General features: G+C 50.8%; 2 protein-coding genes across 9 annotated transcripts in view; one reads left to right on the top strand and one right to left on the bottom strand.

Moving 5' to 3' along the window:
- Nucleotides 1–3,634, top strand: part of OTOF (otoferlin) — a 156,907-nt gene extending 153,273 nt beyond the window's left edge. For all 6 annotated transcript variants that reach the window (XM_078381484.1, XM_078381482.1, XM_072986239.2 and 3 more), the window contains one exon: nucleotides 679–3,634. Coding sequence is in view for 1 of the 6 variants with exons in the window: in XM_072986234.2 (XP_072842335.2) it covers nucleotides 679–859 (181 nt within the window). In the remaining 5 variants the exon portion in view is untranslated. The remainder of the gene's footprint in view (nucleotides 1–678) is intronic.
- Nucleotides 3,635–5,232: 1,598 nt separating this feature from the next.
- On the bottom strand, nucleotides 5,233–26,338 carry DRC1 (dynein regulatory complex subunit 1). Of its 3 annotated transcripts, none has more exons than XM_072986247.2 (17): nucleotides 26,047–26,338; nucleotides 23,149–23,236; nucleotides 21,223–21,335; nucleotides 18,553–18,736; nucleotides 17,797–17,934; nucleotides 16,913–16,999; nucleotides 16,258–16,380; nucleotides 15,358–15,497; nucleotides 14,838–14,972; nucleotides 12,730–13,004; nucleotides 11,296–11,471; nucleotides 10,863–10,952; nucleotides 9,632–9,718; nucleotides 8,813–9,024; nucleotides 7,854–7,997; nucleotides 7,274–7,376; nucleotides 5,233–5,797 (listed from the first exon to the last, which is right to left on the bottom strand). In XM_072986247.2, the coding sequence occupies exons 1-17, from the start codon at nucleotides 26,268–26,270 to the stop codon at nucleotides 5,735–5,737; spliced, it is 2,382 nt and encodes a 793-aa protein (XP_072842348.2). In that variant the 5' UTR covers nucleotides 26,271–26,338; the 3' UTR covers nucleotides 5,233–5,734. The 3 variants fall into 3 exon arrangements, with proteins under 3 accessions (XP_072842348.2, XP_072842353.2, XP_072842357.2); XM_072986252.2 differs by having other exon boundaries at nucleotides 12,769–13,004; nucleotides 26,047–26,337; XM_072986256.2 differs by lacking the exon at nucleotides 14,838–14,972.
- Nucleotides 26,339–26,421: the final 83 nt, after the last annotated feature.

Here is a 26,421-nt window from a genome sequence, read left to right as displayed (position 1 = left end):
GCATAGGCTCCTAGTAGATGAGGCATAAGGTTCGGAGAGAGGCTGACACTTGCTTCCTATTTTTAAAGATGCTCAGCTCCACCTCCAAGGACCAAAATGACATCATATCCCTAATGCTAAAATGTAACTACGTGAGGATCCAAAGGATGATTGGGTATCTTTGGGCATCATCCTGCTTCTCAGGGAGGGTGTCTGGTTCAGCCAGCGATAGGCAGAGTCCACGTCCTTCTGGAATCTAATGTTTCTCAGCTTGTGCTTCAGAGATGTTTAAGAGCATCAGCAAACCGTCAGGCACACCCAGGGCAGGGGGCTGGCAGGATCTGGCTTCACCCGACAACTGTCCAGTGCCGCGGCCGCAGTCTCTTCCACGGCCAGTGCAGGGTGATCACATGTCACAGGTAGAGATGGGCCCGGACTGGAAAACCAGTGGGTTCTGGGTGGTTCATGGCTGCCTAGGAGACGCAATGGTAAGAACGTGGTGGCACTGTGGGTTAAACCGCAGAAGCCTCTGGGCTGCAAGGTCAGAAGACCTGCAGTCATAAGATCGAATCCACACGACGGAGGGAGCTCCCGTTGCTTGTCCCAGCTCCTGCCAACCTAGACGAGACGTGGATGGGTCCACGTGGATCAATCACGGCCCGCTGCGCTTAGTGATTTTTGTCTCTTTCTTCCTCACAGTCGGCCTGACACCTCCTTCATCTGGTTCCTGAACCCGCTCAAATCTATCAGATACCTCATTTGCACCCGTTACAAGTGGCTGATCATCAAGATTGTCCTGGCCCTCCTGCTCGTCGTCATGGTGGCCCTCTTCCTCTACTCCATGCCCGGCTACATGGTCAAGAAGCTCCTGGGGGCCTGAGGAAGCCCGCTCCGACGCCGGGACTTCTTCCGTTTTTGAGCCTACCGTTTTTGGGACCACTGCCTCTTGTTTGCTTCTGTTTTCTGGTTTCCTTTACCGATCTTCTCCTCGGGGGGAAGAAGTGGGCTGGAATTTGCTTGGGTTTTGCTTTGTGTCTTGAGGAAAGGGAGAAAGGAGGTTTCATCAGATCTCTTAATATGAGTTCTGCCCTCTGAAGATCCCTCACCCACCCCCCGATCTCCATGTGTCTCCGGTCAGCCCATAAAAGTGGCCGCTCCTCTTTCTACCTGCTGGTGCCTCCAAAGGACCACCTTCAGGGCGTGAGTTGCCATGACCTCTTTTTTCCCCTCTGTGTGTGGATTTGACCTCTTCCATCTCTCCCTTTTTGCTGTCTTACTCCCACAGCCGGGGCCACAAAGCGTCCCTTTCCACAAAAATCGGTGAACCCCAAGGGCCTCCTAACCCCTTTCCAGAGGTCGGTTGCCTTGGTATGGAAATTATGTTTTGGACGCCGGCTGCTTCTCTGGAATGGGGTAGCCTGGGAGCCCTGCCGGCAGAGAAGGAAAAAGTGGCCCTCGTCTTCCGAGGACAAGCAGAAAGCCAAAGACCAGAAATGGAAAAGAAGGTTCGTGTCTTTTTTGGTTTGTTCTCGAGACATTTAAAATGTCTCAACAGGATACCTCAACATTGAATTTTCAAGCACAGCGATATAGGCCTCACCTCCCAGCGAGAGAGGAGGGCTGTCGTTCTGCATCAGGGCCTCCCTGAAATGTGTGCAGACTGCTCCCACATGAAAGGAGTGCTCTCCACCCTTGAGAAGTATGGCACAAATACACTCGGACACTCTTTCTCACAGACACACACACGCACATACACAAACAAAGAGCAAGCACAGAAGGACTGGCTGACTATTCAGAAAGATGCGAGAAACCCATCGGATGCTTCTCACCCTTAAAAGTCCAGGCAGCAAAGCAGCAGTGGTTGTCACTGAGCACAGCTTGTTTTTAGAATACTGTTTTTGTGCCGTTTTGCTGAATTAGCCCAAGAACTTCCTTTTTCTTCTTTTACCGAGTGTGTCACACAATACCTCACCTTATTGCAGGGTGGGGAGGCTACGGCTGCAGTCCCTGATCCTCCCCGTGCAGGGACTCAGCATCTGAAGGAAAGATTTCCACCCCTATAAAATACTGATCGTTTTATCCGTTTCAGACCGTGGGAGAAGACTGGAGGCCACCCAGACGGAGGAAAGCTTGGGTCCCTCTTAGGCAAGCGTCATTTATTCTGCCTTGGCTCCTTCTCTGCCCTTTTAGTTCTGAGATCCCACCAAAAAGAAGCTGCGAAGAGTAACAGACATGCTATGTGTCGTTCCTGAAACTATAAAAGGAGGCAGCTCTCTCTCATTTCCAGTTTTTTCAAGCACAGCAAACTTGGCAAAGGGGGTGTTTAGACATGCCCGCCTACGCACGTTCAGCAATATAAAGAGGGAGGCGAGAGAGGGTAGTTAGCCCCGCTTGCCCAGCCACCTTCGGCCAAGTTCTCCGTCTGTTGATCTGCAGCAACCGACTGCAGCCAAGAGCCCAGCAGGAAAGCCACTTTTCCTTTCAGGGCCCACAAAGCTTCTGGGGGCCCAATTTCCCGAGGTGGGAAGTAGGTGCTTTATTTTGCTCAGAGCATAACAGGAAATAAGGTCAGTTGGCAAGGAAAACAACCGCACCGTTCCCAAATCATAAGGGTTTCCTATCTGGTCCAAATGCTCATGTCAAAATGATGATAATAATAATAATTGGCCAGGGCCACCCCTTTTCTGCATCAGGGCGGTGTGGCCAGAACAAAGTGTCCATAATAAGACATTTATGGAGCCATCCTAGACACAGCTGCTCAGAAGTTCAGACTTAATGAATGATAACAGGGAAAGAGTCTCCAAATCCTGCGAGGGACGAGTTGCCCTCGATTTGGTGCTCGGCTCTGGACACCACACTTTAAAAGGGATGCCAGCCAAATGGAGCCAAGTTCAGAGGAGGGCCCTAAGGATGATCCGGGGGCTGGAAAACCAAGCCCTCGGAGGTAAAAATTGAAAGAACCGGGCATGTTTAACCTTTAGGAAAGAAAACCGAGGGGAGACAGGAGAGCACTCTTCAAAGACTTGAATGGTTGCCTTATAGAGGAAGGATCCGTTCTCGGTCAAACCAGAGCGCAGGATACATAATAATAGGCTCAAGTTATAGGGAGTCAGATTTTGGCTGAGTATCAGAAAAAAACTTCTGAACTGTTAGAGCATGACTTCGGGAGGTGGCGATGAGCGTTCCAGTGCTGGAGGCCTTCAAGAGAAAATGGGGCAACCCTCTGTCCGATCGGCTATGATTTGAATCAAGAGAGGCAGGGTTGCAGGAGGTGAATTGCATTGCCCGGGGACGGGGGGGGGCTAATGAGGACCTGTGGGTTGAATGGAGAAGGCAAGTGGCCGACTTCTGCAGCAGAACGCCCTAGAGAGAAATCAGCACTATTGTGCTGCCATTCCCTTACTCTCCCATAACTCTGGAACAAGGGAGGTTTGTGATGTTTATGCTGGCTGGGTTTTTTTTCTCCCTGTCCTGATTTCTTGAAGTGTGTGTAAATGATAGATCCTATTTCTCTACTGTCACGGGGAGGGTGTTCTGGTGTGGGGGGTGGGTGGGTGTTTTCTGTGCACTGTTCATATCGGGTCCTTTGGATTTTGCTGTACGGACCAAGAGAGAGAGAGATGTAATTTCTTTAATAAAAAAGAGATCACCAGAATGGAACAAGTTCTTGATGCCTTGCCATGTGGCAGGATCACCACAGAATGAGAGGGCGGCAGGAGGAGGGATACAACAAGGCGGGTGAGATGAGGGAGGAGGAAAGCTGAACGTATTTGCAAAGTAGAGATGGACAGAAACCCCTGAACCGGCGGTTTGTGCCAGTTTGTTTATCAGACGACCAGGGGTCCGGTGCTCCCCAGCTCCTCCGGCGGGCACCGATGCGGAGGCAGCGCCCCACCTTCCTTGCCCACTCTGGGCACCGCCTCTGAGTGGATGCCCGCTGGAGGAGGCAAGGCCTGGAAGCACCAAACACCTTCTCGGCCGATAAAAGTGGCACGAACCAGCAGTCCGTGCCCATCTCTGCTACGAAGCGGTAGGCACAAACTCATCAGCATCTCGTGCTTCACAAGAGCCGAGGCTGCTCTAAGGTAAAGTTTGTTTTTACGAGTCCCCTGTATCCTGAAGTCCTCAAGATGCATCTTTTCCCCAGCCACAGAGGCAACGGAGGAAGTGGCTACATTCAGAAGGAGACACGGGGCGCTCTTACAGCTTGGCTTTCACGCACCTACCCTTCGCCTCGGTCCTTCGGCAGTTTCAGGGTGCCCTCAGACGGGAAAAATAGCTCAAGTTTTTGACCCCTTGCAGCCATCTGGTGTGAGCTATTTCCCAGCGACCGCAGGACACATGTGAGATCACGAGTGAGCCCGACCCTAATCTACATCCAAGCTGAATCTTTCTGGTCCAATGTCAGGGCTATTTGAGGGCTGGGGGGGGGGGGGGCTGGACCGAGTCCTCCATGGATGTTTTAAGGGAGATCACTCCGGCTCGAAGCAACCCTTCCCCGTTTGATCAAATGCAACCCCATCTCGTCCTCTGATCTTGCACTCACTTTGCCTGCATATTTATCACCTGCTGATGTTGATTCCCCACAAACCACTGAGTCTGTGGGGAGGCAAAGGGCCCTTTCCTTAAGCAGTGAATGAACAGAGGAAGTCCTCCCAGCTTTGCGGCCTTGCATGCAGTTCTCCGAGTGGTGCTTTCTGTAGGTGACTTCAGAGTTCTAGGTGTATCCCTGATGCTCTGGCCCCTGGTGCAAATGCTTCCTTATTTCAAGAGGACTAGAAATCTGCTTGTAAACAAAATCTGCACTCCCAAATCAGTAACTTCACAACTCCAGATCTCGCAGTCCTCACTCAGTCACTTTCATCTCCAGGGCAGCAATTTATTTATTTATTTATTTATTTATTTATTTATTTATTTATTTATTTATTTATTTATTTATTTATTTATTTATTTATTTAATACCCCACCCATCTGGCCTATAAGACCACTCTAGGCAACTATATATTCTAAACAGCCTATGATTAGAGTGTGTGACTATGGGAGAGATAGAATTCAATTGAAATGAATCCAAAAGACAGTTCTCAAACCAATTTGTGAATGACAGAGAGGTGAGAAAAGGTCCTGCTGTGCCCTCAGATGCTTTCAGCAGTTAAGGAATTCTTTCTCCCAATGACACGTTATATATAACTTAATTTTGCCCTCAACTGACTCATTATGTTTTCCTATATAACAGAAAGGACAAGACAAAGGGAATCGAACATTAAAAGGAACCATTTATTTGCCTTCGCTTTCTTATGACATTTCAAAAGGTTTCTCAAAAGGCTTGGTGTCCAGCACGAGAAAGGTTTCTGGTTTCCACTGGAGTTAACTTTTCTGGAGGGAAGAACTGTGTTTTGTGGCTTCTCTGAAACACATCCGATGGTGATTCTTCAAGGTCCTCTGAATCCCAGTCTCGACGTGCATCAATGTTCCCAAGGCAGGTTTAAGATGCCCCAGTTCCCAGAAAGGTCCCTACGGGTAGGCTGACTTGACCACGCAAGGGAACTGCTCTGTGCCTCTTTACCAGCCACCGGCAAGCTCATCATCCTAATAAAGCTCTCCAACACAGTTGAGTGGAGCGGACTGTGAAGCCCGCCTGTCCCCAGGGCTGCCTCTGCAGAGTCACACAAAACCTGCCTGACTCCGTGTAAAAGAGGCAAAAGAGGAGGAGCCCTCAGAAAACCACAACCTCTGCTAAGTCTCTTGGAGGAAGGCATCAAGTGGGGTTCATCTGGAGGTGCAATAAGTGGGTGGGTGGGATCAGCAGCTCCGCATTGACCTGCAAGGGGAAAAAAAACAGCCATCTGAGCCCAGAGCAAGCCCTCCGTCACACCCAGCCTGAAGGCTCAGCAGCCAGGGCTCAGCCCGTTCCTGATTGGGGGATGTTTCCTGAAGAGTGTCCCATAGCAGGGCTAAGCCATCTTCAAGAGAGGCTGAGGCCAGAACAAGCATCATCAACGCACGCACAGAGAGAGCACCCGGCTGCCCTCGGTTTTGCTTCGGTTTCTGGCGTCCCACCATGCATCTTCTGCACAGAGAGGATTTAGAGAGAGAGGAGTCTGCTCATGGAGGTGGCCTCAGGACTCGCACTGTGGCCCCGGCCCCACCAGGCTTCGATTCTGGAGGGAGGTGCAGGTGCCCCAGGATGGACTAACCAAGGCACATGTCATTGGAGGAGGAAAGTACGGGGACAAGCAGCACTTGCGAAGGGCTTCTCAGCCCTTTCAGGAAGTCTCAGCAAAGGAGCCGCAATGAGGAATTTTGCAAGCCGCCCAGAATTCCTCACCCCTTGGCAAGGAGGAGAGGAGGTGCACTGAATTGTCCTCGCCCAAGTCTCCACGCTTTGCAAAAACCATCGCTAGGCAAAACGGGCGTCCCTTACCATTGAGGGGAAAGCGTGCACACACACGCGTGCACATTCTGCAACCACAGGACTGGCTCCTGGCTCGGAAAGAAGCAAGCAACCCACCCAAGGCTTCTTCTCCCCCTTAAAAGGCCATGAAACAAAGCAGCAGCTGGAGTTGACACCATTTGAGGGGATGGGGGAATGTCCTGCTTGTGCCTTCTCTCGAACCCCTTACCCTGCACACCCTGCACACATGCTTATATACCACTCCATAGTGCTTAAAAAGAACTCTCTGGGTGGTGGCAAGTGAATGATGCAGGCCGCACACGGCCCTCCCAGCAAGCTGGGTCCTCGTTTTCCCAATCTCAGAAAGATGGAAGGGTGGCTGAATCTTGAGCCGACGACCTGGGTTCGAGTTCAGGTTGTGAGCACAGTCTGTAAAATGACGACCCAGCTCGGGAGAGGGCAAAACGCTCCTTGCATTATTTCACTGCCAACCACCCAGAGAGATCTATTGAGTGCAATGGTGTGGTATGTCAAGTCGAAACAAAACAGAAATGGACACAAGACGTGACCTAAGGAGGCCCTCAGAGGGTCCGTCACTCCTCTCTCACTCTCCCTCCCTCCCTCTTGGCTATGAGGAGGCACAGATGTGCCACTACATTTAGCTAAAATATCTTCTTATGTTTTGCATCTCCTCAAACAAGGAAGCAGCTCCGCCTTGGGCGTTAGGTTTCCTAGTTGGGAGTGAGGGTCTCTGGAGCCAGGAAAAGGCACGCCTGGGATCTGATCTTTCTGGGGCCGGTGCCAGGTAGAGGGCAAGCCATGTGTCCCCACCCCCACCCCGTCCCCGAGGAAGAGACAACTTCTCCTCCCGAAACAGACCCACACTTCGCCCCTCTGGCTCACCGGAGACTGGAGATACTGCCGCAGCAACATCCGGAGCTCGGCGTTCTGCTGATGCAGAGCGTCCGTTTCCGTGATCAGCTTTGCCCTCTGGTCCAGAATGTGGCTGTGCGGATGGGAGGAGAGAGAGGGCGAGAGAGGGTGAAAAGGGGAGACACAACACATCAGAATGGGACGCAAGGACTCACGGGGGCCTCAGACACAGAAGAGGGAAGACCTTTCAGGAAATCATCCCTGGCTACTCAAGTGTACCTGGATCTATTAGGGCTGGGAGCGCCTGACACCCCACCCCATCTTCTCTGGAGCTCAGCAAGAGAGGCCATGGGACTCAGACAAGGCCATGAGGGAAGAAGTGAATCCGATCTCAACAAGCCTCTGCTTGTGCTCCCGTTCAAAACAGGGACCGGATGGCTCAACATTCCCCCCTCTCACCACTGGGGGTCACCCTGGGCACAGGCATTTGGGCAAGGAGCCGGTTTGGAGAGAAATCGGGAGGCGCCAGGGCAGCATCTACGGGGGATGCCCTGCTCGGTCCAGCCTCCCCCACCCTCTTCCTTCAAGAGCAAGAGGCCCCGCCACTTACTGGTATTTCTGCAAGCCCACGATCAGGGCATCCCAGAGCTTCATTTTTCCACCCGAGATGACGTGGGCCAGAGCGTCCCAATACTCGGAGTCCTTGGAGTCGTCCCGTTCTTCGCGTGTTTTCTTCACTGGGGGCCGTTGATCCCTGGGGAGGGGGCGAAGCGGGAAGAGGATGGCTGGCGGCTACACCCTGGACCGGAGGCAGGCCACCTTCCCAGCACATTTGACCCTCCCGTCCAACTGGACTGTCAGAGCAGTGCGTCCTCCCAGTGTGCCCTCTGAGTGCACCCAACTGCCTGCGCCGCTAACGGATGTTATCTGGCTGGTTCACCCAGCGGGGAGGCCAAACCTCACTGAGAGCTGCCACTTTGCTGAGCACCAAACGCAGCTCTTTCATTGATTGATTGATTGATTGACCGATCGACTGACTGACTGATGGATGGATAGATCGACCCATGACTGCAAGCACTGCTCTGGGTGTCTGGAAGCTGAGTCCTGCCAGCTAGACTTCTTTCTTTCCGTTTTAGGTCGAAACGTGTCTCTACTCATCCAAGTCGCGTCTTCAGCAAGGAAACGTTTCAACCTCAGAAGAAAGAAAGAAGTCCAGCGGCCGGGACTCAACCTCCAGATGACCCCTTGGGACGACGGAGAATCTTCACAGGTCTACTACTCTGGATGGTTTGCAGGTTAAAACCTAAACCCCAAAAAACCCCACAGAACTAAATACGTTCAACCCTCTGGCAGCTTCCGAAAGCACAGCACAGGTCCTGCTGGAAAAGGGGTCGAAAATCCTGCACAAAAGCCACCCCACCGCTGCCCCTGACCCGCCTGGATCAGGGCCGCCATGTCTGGAGTGGGGCAAGGGCGGGAGGATTGATATGCCCTTGAGGAGGAAAAGCAGCCTTCCTCCTCCTCCTCCTCCCCCTTGACTCCATAACCAGACCCTGGCCAGAGGCCCACCTCAGCTCCCAGAAGGCCTGCACAAAAGCCTTCAGGGCCTTGAGAATGTCATTCGGGTGCATGTAGACAGCGGAGGGGGAGGCCACTGAGCCCACGGGCCCTTGGCCCTCCTTTGGTGGAACCCCACAGGCCTCTTCTTCGGTGGCTGGCGCCGCTTCTGTCTCTAAGGGTGCCTCTCTGGGAGCAGCGTCCCCCGGCGTCGCTTCTCCTTTCTAGGAGACAAAGGAAAAAGTTGGGGAGACTTTTATTTACCCTGGGGAGTTACAACAGGGGCGGAGTGGAGGCTTACGAGGGGAGACGCCAGAAAAGCAACAGACAAAGCGCATGAATGGGGAGAAAAGAGAAAACCAAGTTTGGGTTTTAAACAAAGCACCAAAAAGACCGCACAGATCTAGACATCGGGGTCACGCCTGCAAACGACGCGTTCACGAACGTCATGTGTTTGGGTGAATGGGGAGAAGGAGAAGAAGAATGGAGGGGTGTCCCCCAATATGGGCATCCCCAGCGCCAGAGGGAGGCCACCTTTCATCGAGGGCAGAGCGGCAGGGCGGCTAAGCAAAGCCTGTTGTGGGCCACAGCCAGATCTGCCCAGAGACAGATCTCACAGCAGGCAGGCAGGCGGACTCTGGCCTAGTGGCTAGGACACTGCAGCGAAGTAACGAGGGAGCCCGAGACTTTTCAACCCTTGGCCTGGTTCGGGCTGACTGACGTTTGGTTGAGGTCAAGCCCCAGCGTGTGCTTGCCTTTCAAGGAGAAAGTGGAAAGGGGGGGTTTGGTAAAAATATTTCAAAGCAACAAATCCATCCATGAACTAAGTACCTGCCCAGAGGCCACCTGCTGAGCCTTGAAACGCAGGAAGAACTCCACCATTCGGTGGACGTCGTCTTCGCTGTCGATCAGCAGGGCCTGGAGAGGAGAGAAGGCAGCTCTGGGGTCATCACGGCAGATGCCCTTTGCGGGTCCCGTCTGTGGCCCAGGCCGGCCTTCACCAGAGCAGCTGTCCTGCTCTTTCTGGATCAACTCGAAAAAAGGGGAGAGGCACACCTCCCTCCACCCTGGGGAAAACAGGAGGCCCCCGAGCCATCTATGGCAATCAGTGGCCACCATGGGCTCCTAGGGAGCCCGCTGTGGCCTCACCAAAGGACACAGAACCGCCAGTCGGGAGGAAGGAAGGAAGGAAAAAGAGCACCATCAAAGACCAGCAGGGCATCTTACGAGGAGGACCTGGGGGATGTCTGGAGAGGCCTGTTCCACCCAAGGGTGGGGTGGCTGTGCACACCTGGGGAAGGAGAGCTCCTCTCTGGCCAGCATCCTGCGAGGACACCCAGTTTCCAGGCAGAGGGGAATCATCCCACCCCAACATCATCCACAAGGTAAGTAACGCTCTATGGGTGTAGGTGGCAGCCAGAGGGACTCCAGAGAGATCAGTGTGTGTGTTTGTGTGCGTACTGTAAGCACTTCATCCCTCTCTCATACACACGCACAGCCTTGGCATAATCCTTCCGTCTTCTGGATCAAGAAGCAGGTTTGGCTTCTCATCCACTCTGCTCTGCAACCTATTCCTTTTACCCCATGCATCTCTACTGGAGCTGCTCAAGACCTCCTCAAGAGAAGCAAGGGAAGGGCTCTCTAAAGTCCAGCTCCCAAGTAGTGCAGCCAAAGGAAACAGGGCCTTTATCCTCTGCCAAGGCGCCAAGACTCAGAGGGTTTCCCTTTATTTAGACCGCAACGCTCCAGGGCTGGCTTTCACCATTCCAGGGTGACCACTGCACAGAGGAGCGCAAAGCAACAGAGAAGGCTTGCTGAGCAGTGGAATTCAGCCTGGAATCTCACCCCGACCAAACGATCCTGAGTCAAACCTGGGCCCCAGGTCTTCAGCAGACTTCCACCACCCCTGGGTCTCATCCCCTCAACCCTCCACTTTGGATCCTGGGCACTTTCCAGAGAGTGCTTCCGGCCGGAAGAGGCCACTCGGACATCATAGAGCCAGCCCTGCCAGCAGGACGAGCTTTCTTGCCAAGCTGCCTGAGAAAGAGAAGGCCCCACTCACGGTGAAGATGGAGTCCAGTTTCATGAGGGTCTGGTCCGGTCTCTCCAAGGGCTGGAGGAGTCCCCGAAGCTTGCTCTCTATCAGGAAGCCCTGGGAAGGAAGGAAGGAAGGAAGGAAGGAAGGAAGGAAGGAAGGAAGGAAGGAAGGAAGGAAGGAAGGAAGGAAGGAAGGAAGGAAGGAAGGAAGGAAGGAAGGAAGGAAGGAAGGAAGGAAGGAAGGAAGGAAGGAAGGAAGGAAGGAAGGAAGGAAGGAAGGAAGGAAGGAAGCAGAGGGTTGCCTTGAGGCTAAACCACCGCTGTTCTAGCCAAGCCCCCCAGCCTGCAGTTTGATACAGGGGGGCATGGAGGAGGTCATAGTGGTTTAAGGTCTCAGCGCCTACCCGGCCACCATTGTGCCCTGCGACCCTGTCCATTCCCTTTGCCAGTCAACTCACAGATTCATCACACAGAAGCTCCAAAATGCACTTGACCGTCTTGGCTGAGACAGACCACAGCGCCTTGGTCTCCGGCTCTGCAGATGGTGCTTCCCGGCCACTGTCCTCAGCCGCACACACCTTCTCTTCTGGGCCTCTCTCTGACGGCGAGGCGAATTCTTTGGGGGATTTGGTCGCTGTGGGAAAGAGCACAGACTTTTAGGCAGGAGCCAATTCCAGCCACCCTTGAAACACATCAGCAACATCAGACGGGACTTCAGGAAGGAAAGGGGGCAGGTTGGCGAGGGCTTCCAACAGGCAGGAGGAGGGACTCAAGCACCCACTGAAAGCAGAAACCAAAGCTTTTATACAGAACGCGCTGCTTGAGAAACAAGGCCATCAGCTGCCAATTCTGCTTGTCAAGGACCACCTTGATAGAAGAATTCCGTGTGCTGAAAATCTTAGGTTCTGCTGTGCTTGTTTGGGGGAAAGAATTGCACGTTTTTCTCTCTCGTTTCTGACAGAAGCCTGGCTGGAGTCTGCACGCTGCTCTCTGTACACCCTCCTCTCCCTCATTTTCAGCAACCTCTCATGCACCAAAGAAACCTCAGTGTTTCAAATTCTGGAAGCAGAATCAATTCTGCAGCAGCAATTTTGCAAACCACTTCAGTTTAGATAACTCAGAAACGGTTCTGAAAGTTGTTCACGGAGTGCATCTATACTCTACAAAGCTACATAAAATCAACAGGGATATATCAGATAAGTGTTGGAGATGTTGTGGAGCACCTGTGGATTTTTTACCCCCAAATAGAAGCGTTTTGTATTGACATAATCTGTTGGACAGAAATAGTGACTGATCAAAAATCGCTAATGAAACTTTACTATTATTTTCAGCATTTACAGGGGGAAATGAGAAGCTACTTAATAAGGACCTAATAGCAAATATTGTAGGGACCGCAAGGTGTGACATTGCTAAAAGCTGGAAAAATGGCCAATATCTTTCACTGCAGACATTTGATAAACACTCTTGATGGAGAAATTGACCAGTAAGATCAGAATAGACAGGGGAGAAATAAAGCACAGTCCATTTTCGAAACTAGGAAACCTTTCTTAAAATACACCAATGAACTCAATGAGAAGTCACATGATGTAGGAAATAATCTAGATCGCTCAGATTGCTGGTTGATAATTTTCTAAGATGGAATGCGGATTCAAGATTAAGGGCAATTTTGTTAAATGGTGTGAATAGCCGGTGTTTAGAATGTTAAAATATTTAGTATGCAAGATGAATAGTTAATTGTATTATCTGTCTGTAACGTGATTGTCTAATATATATATATTTTTAAAGAAGTTTACATAACTCAGACTTCAGCGTTGGAGCTTCTGAACTGCAGGGCTAGAAAACAGGCCTCTTGCGTAAAAGGAACACACACACACACATGCACACAGACTCACACGCCCTTGGCCCAAGATTTGGAGGGACGCCTGGCTTACTCTCTGGGGCGATCAGCTCCTGGGCCAGCTCGTGGGCTGACTTCTTCTTCTGGTGGTGTACGATGGGCCCCACGTTGTGCAGGAACCAGCCGTCCGGCTCCACGTAGGGCAGGCCCAGCTGCTGGGCGTGGATGACACGGTCGGCATCCAAGGCTTTGCGGATCAGCTCTTTGGCCTCCTCCTCGTTCATGAGCCACACGGCCAGGAAGTGCTCCGCGTCCACGATGGCAAAGTGCCTGAAGGAGCAAAGAAAAAATTGGGGGCAGGGGAAGGATTTGCAAAACACACAAGCACGCATGCACGCAGGTCCCTATGCTCACATCAGGAAGCTGCTCCCAACAGCCATATAACTCAGCTCTGCGTGACAAAAGTCCCAGGCACCTCCAAGCAGCCCAGGAGTTGGATCCAGCCTAAAAAGGACCTAGCCCAGCATCACATAGCAGCCAATAAATGCTCATATATATAGGTGCTATACTCTATACATATATGCCTCTGACACATTTTTGGTATCATCTGGCAGGACAAAGTTCCAAATAAAGTAATCCTGGAACGAGCTGGAATTTTTAGCATGTACACATTTTTGAAACAGTGACGTCTATGTTGGCTTGGGCATGTCGTGACAATGGCTGATGGTTGGATTCCAAAAGATCTCCTGGATGGAGAATGAGTGCAGGGAAATTGCCCCAGAGGGAGACCACAGCTGCGATACAAGGAGATCTGCAAGCGAGATCTGAAGGCCTTAGGAATAGACCTCAACAGATGGGAAAACCTGACATCTGAGCGTTCAGCCTGGAGGCAGACAGTGCATCACAGCCTCTCCCAATTTGAAGAGACCCTTGCCCAGCAGGCCGAGGCCAAGAGGCAGTCACAAAAGCAGCCAAATCAGGGAGCTGGACAGGGGACAGATTGTATTTGTCTCCAGTGTGGAAGGGATGGTCACTCTCGAATTGGCCTCCTCAGCAACACCAGACGCTGTCCCAAGTCCTCCATGCAGAGCACGTTACCATAGTCTCTCGAAACTGAAGGATGCCTAATCTAAAATACTATATACAGTATATATATACAGCATATGCTCCATGTACATAACCAACGCTATGTATGCTTTACTAATACTCATGGCAATGGAGGGAGCATAGATATGAAGTCTGCAGGTCCCTCCATAGAGGTGCAGGCCTCCTGATGAGCAGCCCTTGATCCCAAAGCCCAACCTGGACTGGTCAAACCCCCGTCTGAAGTTTGGGGAAGGACTGTCAAGTCACCGACAATGTCACCTCACCACCGTCCTATATCTGGTTTTGGAAAGCATAGGTCCTCAACTTTTTTTGAGATCTAGTATTGGAATTAAGTAAGTAAGTAATTGCACTTGTACGCTGCCTTTCCTCCAGGTGACAAGACCCCAAACAGCTCACAGATCATTGAAACAATCATAGAATTAAGATAGAATACTCCAGGACTAGTTACACCTCTTTTGGAGTCCTATATACAGTTCTGGACACCAGACGTGAAGAAGGATGCTGGAACTGGAGCAAGTTCAGAGGAGGGCGACAAGGAGGAAACCAAGTCCTAGGAGGGAAGACTGAAAGAACTGGGCCTGTTTAGCCTTGAGAAAATAAGACGAAAGGGAGACAGAATGGCACTTTCCAAAGACTTGAAAGGTTGTTCTAGAGAGGAAGGGCAGGATCTGTTCTCGGTCATCCTAGACTGGCGGACACACAACCATGGACTTGGAAGCAAGATTTAGGAAAAGCTTCCTAACTGTTTGAGCAGTACGACATGACCTCAAGGGGAGGTGGTGGACGCTCCATGGCTGGAGAAACCTAGACTGCCACCTGCCAAATTTCTTTTGATTTGGATTCTTGCCTTGAGCAGGGGGTTGGACTGGATGGCCTTCAAGGCCCCTTCCAACTCCACTTTTTAATGATTCTGTGATTCTATTAAAACATTAATGATCCTCCACCACATTAGAACTGAAAGAGGCTGCCGAGTCCCTGGGCCAAACGGACCCACCCACCCAAAGGGCTCTTCTCCCTTCCTCCCCTCTGGAGCTCCCCAGCCACGGCCATCTGCACCTCATGGTCCTCTGCAGGTCCTTGTACTGCTCCACAATCCGCTTGTAGTCGGCAGACAGGGCCAGGTTCTCCTCGCGGTACTGCTTGATCTGCCTGGCCAATTTCTGGCGCAGGTTGTTGAGCACATCATGCAGCCTGGAGGAAGAGGGGAGTGAGATGGGTGACCTTCAGAAAAGCAGCAGCAGCAATAGACGAAGCACCCGTCAACCCACTAAACGGACAGGGAAGGAAGAGCCCAAGCTGCCACACAAGAGCCGGACGGAGCTCTGATTTATAAAAACCCTCCACACCTTTGAACCCTGGCTGAATTTGGCTTTGAAACCTCTCTGGGGGTCCACATCACCCTCCAGATTTTCACACGGCCCAGATGAACATATAGAAATGTCTCTGGACATGTATGCTGTGAGTCCTGCTCTATCGCCCACCACGGGACTTGTGACAAGGCCCCCTTCCACCTAGCAGGGATAGGTGGAGGAGCCCGGGAGAGGGGGTGTGGGGTGGGGACCCCATGCTTGCTCACCGATTGAGCTTCCGCTTCTGCTGGGATTTGATGATCGTGTTCTCCTCGTCCCGCTTCTTCAGCACCTGGAAGTTGTACTCCAGCTTCTCCTGGTTCAGCTGGTAGATGGCTTTCATTTGCTGGAGCTGCTGCTCCAGGATCTGTTGGCCCAAGGAAAAAAGATGGGGCAGCTTTTGGTATGTTCAGTGGAATAACAGGAACATCAAACCCCTTTCCCGGGCTGGGGAAGCCAGGAAGGGATTCCCAAATCATGTGGAGACACGACAGTTATAGCCCCAGGCAAGTTTATGAAGGGCCCAGCAGATTTGTACACGAATCTGGATGACTCTATAGCCCTGCCCTGGCTCCCCACCCCTAGGTTTTCTGCCCTCCTACGTATTCAGGGTGACAACTCTGGAGAGGGAACACTCTGTTGCCAAGGGGCTCCTCTCGATGCGTGCAAGGACCATGAGTGAACCCTCCAACCTAGGCAGAGGCATCACCATCCATGCTCAGGAAGGCAACGGTATGGCTGACTGAGGGCATACGAGGCTCACGTCTTCCTGTCTACAGGTAAGGAGTCCGCACACTTTTTCATGCCACAGCAGGGCCAACAAAGTGAACCCAGTCTCTTAGCCTTCTCTTTTATGACGTCAGGCCTTCTTAAAATCTGCCTTCTTTGTGGTGGGCAACCATGGCTAGGGAACCCGCTTGGCTACGTCCTGCACAGCTGGGTGAGATTATCTGAAGAATCAGGCACAGGATGGAGGGGTCCCTGCCAAAGTCTCTCTCTCTCTCTCTCTCTCTCTCTCTCACACACACACACACACACACACACACACACACACACACACACACACACCCTTCCCTCCATTCCTCAGGGCGAGGAGTCCACTCTGACCCCAACCGGGTGCCCAGCACCTGCACATCATGCTCCAGCTTGATCTTGATCACGTTGTACTCCTCTGCGTCTTGCACCCGCAGCTGGTTCAGCTCCCGCTCGTACTCCTCCACCTTCTTCAGGCGGGCCATCATGAAATCCAGCTAGGAGAAAAGGGAAATAGAGGACAAGGCTTGAATCGAAGGCAGAGAGCTGGCTTTTGGCTCCTTTGCCTTGACTCCAGCCGAAGGGAAGCCATTGACCCCTAGATTTGGTAAACGGTGGAACCACAGAGTTGGGCGGCCATGTCCTCTAACCCCTGGTGAGATGGGAAGTCTAAGACTCCAGCCCCAAGAGACCTCCCTCCCACCTTCAGCTACAGAGCAAAGGAGACATTTCTACCACAGATCGCCTTGGCATGAAATCTGAAACGGAACGCTGCCTTCTTGGCCGGTCGCTCCTCCAGGAAGGCTTCTCTCCTGAACACAGAGACGCGGGTCTCACGCGGACATTGCCCTTATTCTTAAGAGTACAATAGGATGTGATTCCTTTGGCTTGGACAGTCTGGAGGGGAAAAGGCTTCTGCCACGAGGGACCCTCCTAGCTCACAAGCTGTGCACTGCCCTGCCCGGTGGAGCAGCATCGGCACCTTTCGGCACGATCCGGCGTGCATGTGGACACCTACACGCTCCTTACCTCCTGCCGGTTGAGAGTTTGCATACCCTGCTCCCATTTCTTCTTGTTGTTTGTGAGGAGTTCGCGGCGCTCTAATTCAAAGGCTTTCTGGAAAAGAGAGGGGGGAATGGAGGAGCTTCTGCCCACTGCCTGGAAGTCAGCTGTGTTGCAAAACCGAACGGGCACATCTGTGCGTGAACCAAGAGGAGGAGATGGTCAGATCCAGCCCCGTCACTTAGTGCACAAAGGACTTCAGTGGCTAAGCATATTCTCATATATAGGGTGTCAGCAACTCTGGGCTAGAGGCACCCATGATATGACTCAGAATCCAACCATCTCCTCGTATCTTTCTGCATCCAGACTGGTATCTACTATTCAGTAAATCTACACAGAACACACCGCATTATGCTCTAGAAGAGAGGAGGGGCAGTCCTATGATGTGACAACCCACAGAGGCCCACCCCCACGGATCCAGCTCAAATATGCCTGCTGGTACAGGTGGGCCCTTCTCAGCGATGGTTGCAAGACCAGGGAACTCCTTCTGCAATGACGCTGTCCCTTTGGTCCTCTCCTTGCTTAACCTTCCAAAGCAGAGTTCAACCCGTCTTCTCTTCACAGAGTGAAATCCTGTGGCTTCTGCACTTGTCTTCTTCATTTCAAAGTCTTTTATTTGTTATTTTCAGTCTCTTTGTCCCAATATTTTGTCAGCCACGATGAACAACGAACATTAACAAATAAACAAAACCGAACCAAACCAAGGAAAACAAACCTCATTAACTCGCAGGTATTCTGTTATTGACTCTTCAGGCTTTTTTTCTTCCTTGACTGACATTTTGCAATACACACGCAAGACAGGAGAACCACCGTGCACTAGGAAAAAAAGGCTGGGTGGGCAGAAGGAATACCTCAATCTGCAGGAGCTCCCGGCGGCAATTCTTCAAGAGGTTTCGGATCTGCTCTTCCATCCGTTCCAGCAGCAAATTGATGTCCTCCGCTTGCCTCCTGAGATCCTTCACATACTGGTCATCTTTGCTCTTCAGCTCCTAGAAGGCAGAAAAGGCAAAGTTCAGAAGAAAAGAACCCTGTTTCCCCGAAAATAAGCCCTAGTAGGATTTTTCAGGATGCTCATCATATAAGCCCTACCCCCAAAATAAGCCTCTGTTAAGTGAAACCCCCACCCTCCACCCTTGAGCAGCAACCAGAAGAAAAGGACATGACTGTATTTGTATAAAAGTAGATTGTTGTACATGAAAAATAAAACATCCCCTGAAAATAAGCCCTAATGCGTTTTTTGGAGCAAAAATTAATATAAGACCCAGTCTTATTTTCGGGAAAACACGGTAGCTGTGTGATTGAAATGGAAAAACAAAATTCCTCCTTCAGTTCTCTAGTCATTTACTAAAACATTAAGAACAATGGCAATGCTTTGGGGAGCGGGGGAATGCATCCAAAATCCAGGAATTGGGGGCTACATAGAGATGATGGGCTACGTGGTGCCCATCTGTGTCCCAGGCCTCAGGTGCTCCCGGAAGATGAGATCCCTCTGAAGGACCTGCTGGGCAACTGCTAGGTGACGGTAAGCTTAACCCCTTCAAAGCTCTTTGCTGCTGATTCCAGGCCCTCCTCGCCCTCCTCTCTGCCCCTCCACGGGCGGTGATCACCTGCTGCAGCTCGCTGATGAGCTTGTTCTTCTCCTCGATCAGCAGGGCGCACAGCAGCTGCTGCTGATTGAGCCTGTCCCAGAGGTCTTGGGGGATCGTTTTCTCCTTGGCCGCCGCCCACTTGGAGGTGATCTCCTCAAACTTGTCCTGGTTACCCTTGGCTTCGTTCTCCAGCTTCTCGACCCTGCAAAGCAGCCGGGGGGAGAGAGAGTTCTGTCAAGGCGAGCTTCTGTGAAATCTGCAGCAGCTCTGAGATGAGTCAAAAAATTCCACAAGTCTACGGACGATCAACGACCTGCAAGAGGTTTCTGTGGGCTCCAGACCTGCACCCCTCGTCTTTGGGCCATCCTCTTGGGGTCAGGGTCAAAGCCTAAATCCAGCCAGAATGAATTAACATCTGAATGGGGAGGGGGGGAAGAAACTGAACATTTGTTGAAGTCTTGTCAGTTCAGTGGGTCTGTTTTCGCTAAGGAGGCTGTTGGGACACAGGCCTCTTCCTTGAGCCCCTCCAAAAGGTGAGAGCCTCTTGAGCACCGGGTGTCTCTGTCTGCTTAACTGACTCGACTGCTCCCTGAACACATCGGGGCAACTTCGGTTTGACAACACAAGTGTCTGTAACACAGCCCAAAAAGGGGAGGTTACAAAACTCCATTCCTTAACTGACACCTCATTCTTGCAGTCTCTCTCCCCCCACCTACCCCTAATCTCCTACATCCAACAATTTATTACAGCAATACTAAATTAGCCATGAAGGAGGATGCCGGCTGGCATATCATTCTAGGGGGTCAGTGTAATACCAGAAGGTGGGAAATCAATAGACCAACAGAGTAGGGAAGAACCTCTAAGGTTATCATGTGCAAACCCCCGGGCTCAAGGCAGGAATCCAAATCAAAGCAGATCTGACCGAGGGTCACCCAATTTGATCCTGAAGGCCTCCAGCCTTGGAGCGCCCACCACCTCCGGCTGAAGCAACCGGTTCCATTGTCGTACTGCTCTAACACTGACCAAAATCAGCCTTCCTGTAGCTTGAGCCCACTCTGGGATGATGGAGAACAGATCCTGCCCCTCCTCTGGAGGACAGCCTTTCAAGTCTTCGAAGGGTGTGATCCTGTCTCCCACACTGTCTTCTTTTCTCAAGGCTAAGCAGCCCCAGATCTTACCGTCTTCCCTCCTAGGGCTTGGTTTCCAGCCCTCTGATCCTCCTTCTTGCCCTCTTCTGAACTTCTCACCATCTTTCTTGAAGTGTAATTCTCAGAACTCCACACAGGACTCAAGAGGCCTAACCAGTGCCAAATACAGTGGGGTCTTGACTTAAGAACAGCTTGAGTTAAGAACATTTTGACTTAAGAACCGCTCTCATAGGAAAATATTGACTTGACTTACATACTTAGATTTGAGTTAAGAACTGAAAAAAAAACCACGTGGGAGGCAGGGAAAGTGCAAAATGTGAACTTTCAGTTAACTGTTGGCCAGTGAAAAGGGTGCCTGTCTGCTTCCTCACTCCTCCCAGCGTTTAGAGAGTGGATTGGGAGACAGTCTTGGGACTGCCTGGTACTGCCTGGACTGTATTTTCTCTGCCTTCCCTGAACCTTTCTTGACCTAAGAAAAAAAGAAACAAAATATCCCCCTCTAGTGGTCGAAGGCGGAATAGCAGCTTCCCATTAGTTTCTATGGACGGAAAAGAGCAGATACGGATTAAATGGTTTTCAATGCATTCCTATGGGAAATGCAGATTTGACCTGAGAACTTTTCGACTTGAGAACCGCCTTCCAATGCGGATTAAGTTCTCAAGTCGAGACCCCACTGTAGAGGGGAAATTTTACTTCACAGGGTTTGGGTGCTACTCTTCATGCAACCTAAAATCACATTGGCCTTTTTTGCCGCTACCTCACACTGCTACCTCATATTCAGCTTGCGGTCTGCAACAGTTCCAGGATCCTTCTCACTCATAGCCTTACTGAGCCATCCTGTATTCCCCCATCTTGTAATTGTCGTTTCTTTTCCCTAGGTGTAGAACTTGACACCGATCCCTGTTAAATCTGATTCTGTTCTTTTCAGTGCAGGGCTCAAGCCAATCAAGATCTCTTTGAAATTTGTTCCTGTCTCCCAAGGGATTAGCTACCTGACCCAATTTTGTATCACCCATTCATTTGATAAGCTTTGGAATCTTAGCCAACACAGAAATACATGACAGCGTTTCCTCCCCTTCCAATCCTGCACTAGTTGGACAACCCAAAGTGTAATCTGTTGCGTGCTTGATCCTGCACACAGCAGCCCACGTGAGAGGCAAACCATCCCATGGTGGTCCTATGGGCATGTTTTCTCCGTGTAGCTACTCAGAATAACCAGAGAAACCTGAAACAAGGAAGGACCAAAGCGGCCGCACGCGCTCTATTAAGGTTCAATCCCCCGGCATCAACCCGTTAACAAGGCTCCCCATAACAGACCTACTTCCTGTGAGAGTATTCAGGGCAGACCTAGAGCTTGATCCAATTTAAGGAAGCATATTAAAAAAGGAAAGAGGATGTCGCTTTTCACTCCCTTGTCCAAAAGGACCGTCTTATGCTGTCATCAAGAAAGCCACTGTCAATGCCGGACGAGGTTCCTCCCTCCCTTGCATGTCTCCCGGATATCCCCGAGGGAGATCCCAAGGGAGGTTCCTGCACCTACCGCTGCCGAGTCAGCTCCTCTTCCTCCGAGCGCCTGTGGGCCTCTCGGGAGTCAGCCGCCACTTGGATATTTGTCACCAGCTGGGTGCCATCGATCAGCAGTTTGGCCAGCCTCTGAAAGGGACAAGAGCAGAGCCGTTACAGGGTGAAGCCCCCATCATCTGAAGCTGTCAAACATGCTGAATTATTCAAGATATTGACGGAGGGTGTCCATGAACAGGGGTTGGTGCGTCCCCAACAGAACTCAGAAGTAACTCATTACAGGCAACGTACTTACCTGTAACTAGTTACTTTCAGGAATGAAGGTGGTAATGAGTAATCAAAAAGATACAGTAAAAGTAATGTCAGAAGAAGCCACAAAGTTATTTTTTAGGTATAAGCAGGACTGAAATCCTGTTTTGCAGTTACTCAAATAGAGTAACTTTTAGAGGTGAATTGCTTTAAGAAATCTCCATAGTCATTATCTGTTGCACACAGAGTCATGTGGCTCAGCTTGATTAGGCATCCTTCAGTCTCGAGATACGATGATAATGTGCTCTGAATGGAGGACTTGGAACAGCGTCTAGTGTGGCTGAGGAGGTCGATTCGAGAGTGACCATCCCTTCCACACTGAAGACAAACACAGTCTGTCCCCAGTCCAGCTCCCTGGTTTTGCTGGTTTTGGGACTGCCTCTTTGCCTCGGCCTGCTGTACAAGTGTCTCTTCAAATTGGGAGAGGCCGTGATGCACTGCCTCCCTCCAGGCTGAACGCTCAGAGATCCAGGTTTCCCATCTGTTGAGGTCCATTCCTAAGGCCTTCAGATCCCGCTTGCAGATCTCCTTGTATCGCAGCTGTGGTCTCCCCCCGGGGCACTTTCCCTGCACTAATTCTCCATACAGGAGATCTTTTGGAACCTGACCATCAGCCGTTCTCACGACATGCCCAAGCCAACGTAGACATCACTGTTTCAGTAATGCTTACATGCAACCCAATACACAGTTAAACCTCCTGCTGATGTTCAGCAGTACATCAGCTGTTTTCCTTTTAAAATAAGAGAAGAGTATACGCATCTTGTTTTCATGACAATCAGATCTTATGGATGGTTTCAGGAGCACAACTATGCTTGACACTAATGTTGGTGCTTTTTGCACACTTTGTCCTTGAATTTTAAGACAATCAACGTTTTTTCCCCAACAGCCTACAGCACTGGTTCTTAACCTTGGATTACTCAGGAGTTTTGGACTGCAACTCCCAGAAGCCTTCACCACCAGCTGTTCTGACTGGGGTTTCTGGGAGTTGCCGTTCAAAAGCATCCGAGTAACAAAGGTTAAGAACCACTGGCACTGATAGGACTTCCTTGGTAAGGTGGCTCAAGGAGATGCAGAGCAGTTATTCTTTGGAAAGTATTCCGAATGGTTTTTATACAGGATATTGAAGATGTTTATGTGTTTGGGGGATTGGAGCCATTGTTTCATGCTGTGAGCATGCCGTATAGGGAGCATTATGATTGCAAATGTTGTCTCCTGTGAACGCCTCTGTGATAAGTGAAAGAATTGAAGGATGAAAAGAATGTCCTCTATTAAAACTAGAAGCACACAAGCACATGGACTTAATGGTGTGTTTGCTAACACTTTTAAAAGAAATGAAATTCTCATTTGCTCACACAAACACACTGGCCCTCTTCTCTTTCCCATGTTATCGTCACTTGGTAGCTTGAAAGCGAAGAAACATGTGCTTTAGGCAAGGTGGCATGGGACCAAGGCGATCGATCTGTGGTGGTCCCTTCACATGCTTCAACTCACTCCTCTAAAGGACAGCGACCAGCTCGTGAAGTGGATGGAGTTTGTGCTCCACTGTAGTCTATCCCCAAAACCAACCCAACAGAGAGGAGTGAGTTCAAGAGTCTGAGACCCTTTTTCCCTTCATGTTCCCTTCGAGCCTTCTGACCTGTCTGCTCTCCTCTATCTGCTTGTGGCTCCGGCTCTGTTCCTCCTCCACCAGCTTCTTGGCATCGGGGTCTTCTCCAAGAGCCTCCCTAGAAAACAAGAAACAGAAATCCATTCACCACTCCTTTAACCAGGCTTCTGTAGAAACTCTACCCCAAAAACCTTGGAAACCTTGGAAAGAGTCACCATGAGTCAAACACAAGAGACCTTGGGTAGAGTGGGCAGCATATAAGTTAAATAAATAAATTATTATTACTATATCTGGTGATACAATAAACAGGATAGTTCTGGAGCATGTTATGTATCTAGCAAAGTGCGCTATTTGTATACCACCCAATCACGCTTAAAGATCTCTCTGAGCAGTTTACAATTTAATTATGCAGGCTAGACATTGCTCCCCCTGCCAGCAAGCTGGGGACTAGACTTACTGACCTCAGAAGAATGGAAGGCTGAGTCAACCTTGAGCCAGTTACCTGAACCCACTGGGATCGAACTCAGGTTGTGAGCAGAGTAGTCACTGCAGTACTGCAATTTAACCACTGCACCATGAGGTACCTACCATTCATTTGGGTGAAAATAACCTCTTTTTTAGAGCATACCTGAGAAGCTACACAGTAGGTCTGGGAGGAAGACTGTGTCTTTTGCTTTGTGGAAGCCCAAAAATATGGAGGTGAGGAAGGTAAGATAAGCCAAATTGTTTGGGGTATGTGGCCAGGGGCTCAGATCCGGGCACCTTGCAAGGTTCACATGGATCTGAAGGCATCTTCCTGATATGTTTGAAGCAGGCTGTTAAGTTATATTTATCCTGCAGGATTTTAAATCTATTTTAATCATGGCTGACCATGGAGGGGTGGTTCTTCTTTCCCTTTCCCCCCCCCCATGGGTGTATTTTGAATCACTCTGGTTTTACTGTTAAACCATATTTAATGGTTAGGTACCAACAAAGCTTGGAACCTTTTTTCCCCTGTAATCCTAGAATCTTATAATTTCAGTTTCAAAAAATACATTTTCCAAACTCCACAAAGTTCCTTTAAGGCTAAAAACAGGACATGTATACTGGGCAAACCTGAGTTTGGAAAGGTTACTTTGAAGATATTTCCTCCCTTCCTCCCTCGGATGTCTGAGGAAGCGGATTTGTCCACAAAAGCTCGTGTCAAAATTTAACAGTGAGTTGTTAAGGTGCCACAATGATTTTGTCTCCTTTATTTTTTTTAGCCTGATGGGCTGCCTCTTCTAAAAAAAACAAATCCTTGCCATTGTACCTGACGATGGGATGCAGAGAACAGTTTAAGATCAAGCCATCCCCTCCTTCTCCTGCCTGAGCTTCTCAAAGTTGCCCTGAATAAAAAATGCACAGGTCTTGGCAGCTTTTTTGTATTTTTTGCTATTGAGTAGAACCCTCCCTCTTCCTTCTAACCACATCGTGATCCACGGCACAAAAACAGTTGGACTTTTTGTTTTGCTAGAGACACGTCCTGGCACAAACAGTGAAATTCTCCAACAGCTTCTGCAATGAACTGTCTTCTGAGTGGAAGGTACAGACAGGATTCTGCCCGTTATCACAGGTGCTGTTTTATCGCCAAGTATGGCAATGCCTGCTTTTTGCAGTTTTTGACGCCAACTCCCAGACGGCATGACGTGGCGGCCTCAAAGAAAGGAACTTTCCCCTCTCTTGGTTGTAATTCCGCAAGTGGGCGAAGAAGATCTTTCCCTTCAGGCCACGATGGGCTTCTGGAAAAGAGTTTTTTAAATGGATGGTTGTGCTCTGTTGTTTTAAATGTGCTTTCGGTGCTGCTTCCGTTTCCCTCTTTTTTCCAGTGTGCCATTTGTTGATTGTTTCTAGTCTTTGTATACTTACCATTTTTTAGCTTTAAATATTGTCTTTAAACGACGTGAGCCCCCATGGGCCTTTCTTAAGAAGAAAGACAGGGTAAAAATATTTTAAATCAATCATTATTTTTTTAAAAAAGGGGGGGCTGAGTCCCTAAGGTATATATGCCCTGAGGGGGGTGTTGAGTTTTTTCTTGAAACTCCAGAGACGATGACGATGACGGGCCCTTTGCCTCCTTCTCTGGCTGTGAGAGAAACCCAGGTGGTGGCTTTTCTCTTGCCTGAGGATGATTTCCGAGCCCGGCGCTCCCCTTCCTTCCTTGGCGTGGCCACCTTCGCCCCTTCGGGGTTGGGCCCCGTCAGAGGCAAAGACACAGGTTCACGTTGCAAGGCAAGCTCTCTCTCTCTCTCTCTCTTTTGAAGACCCCTGCAGTGGAACCAGGATCCTGAGTTCAAGAGCCACCAGGAGGAGGGAGAGCAGGGACTGACTGGGAAGCCGCGGGGGTCCTCATCCATCCTCCTCCTCCACCAGGACTGCAAACCCCAAAGAGCACCCTTGGCCCCTGGCTGCTCCTTCCCAACCGGGGTGGGTGGGTGGTGGGGGTGGGGGTCCCTTCTCTTTGGCACCAGAGCCAAACCGGGGTCTTTTCCTGACGCCCCCCCTTCTCAGGGAAGCCTCCCCTTTTTCTTGGGTGCCAACCTGGAACCGCCTTCCCTTCCCTGCTCTGCAATTCGCTTTCAAGGGGAAATTATTATTATTATTATTATTATTATTATTATTATTATTATTATTGACGATGATGATGATGATGATGATGATGATGATGATGATGTTTCTCATTGGGTCGCAGGTGCAAATCTGCCTATGACAATCTATGCCAATCAGCCCCCCTCCCCTTTTTCGTTCTTCCTTTTGGGCCTCCCCCCCCCAAGATTTCCTCGCCCCAATCGGCCTAAATTGCAGGCCATTCCCCCCCCCAAAAAAACCCACAATTCTGCATCTGGTCCTGCAAATTAGCGTATGCAAATCGGTCCCAACCCTCTCCCCCCCCTCCCGCCAATATCCGACCTGCGCTTGGCCTCCAGCCGGGCGGCGATGCGGAGGCGGCGGGCGGCGATGCGCTCCTGCGGGTCGTCGGAGGCGAGGCTGGGGATTTTGAAGCGGGGGCCCGCGGAGGCCCCCCCACCGCCACCGCCGCCCCCGGCCGCCCCTTCCCCGGATTCCCCATCGAGCTCGGGCCCGCCGGCGGCGGCCTCGACGGCCTCCTCGGCGGCCGAGCCGGTGCCGCTCATCCCGGTGTAGGCCTCGCCGGGCCGCGGCCTCCGTTACCCCGGCAACGGCAACGGCGTCGCCGACGCGGTTGCCGTGGCCACCGCGGCGCATGCCCACTGGCATCTCTGGCCAGGCTTCTCAAACCCCCCCCCACACCTCCCAACACAGAGA

Source organism: Pogona vitticeps, chromosome 1 (genome assembly GCF_051106095.1).
Source record: "Pogona vitticeps strain Pit_001003342236 chromosome 1, PviZW2.1, whole genome shotgun sequence".
In the NCBI taxonomy this organism is placed as follows: domain Eukaryota; kingdom Metazoa; phylum Chordata; class Lepidosauria; order Squamata; family Agamidae; genus Pogona; species Pogona vitticeps.
The sequence above is the reverse complement of the archived record's forward strand: the minus strand, read 5'-3'. Positions and strand labels throughout refer to the sequence as shown.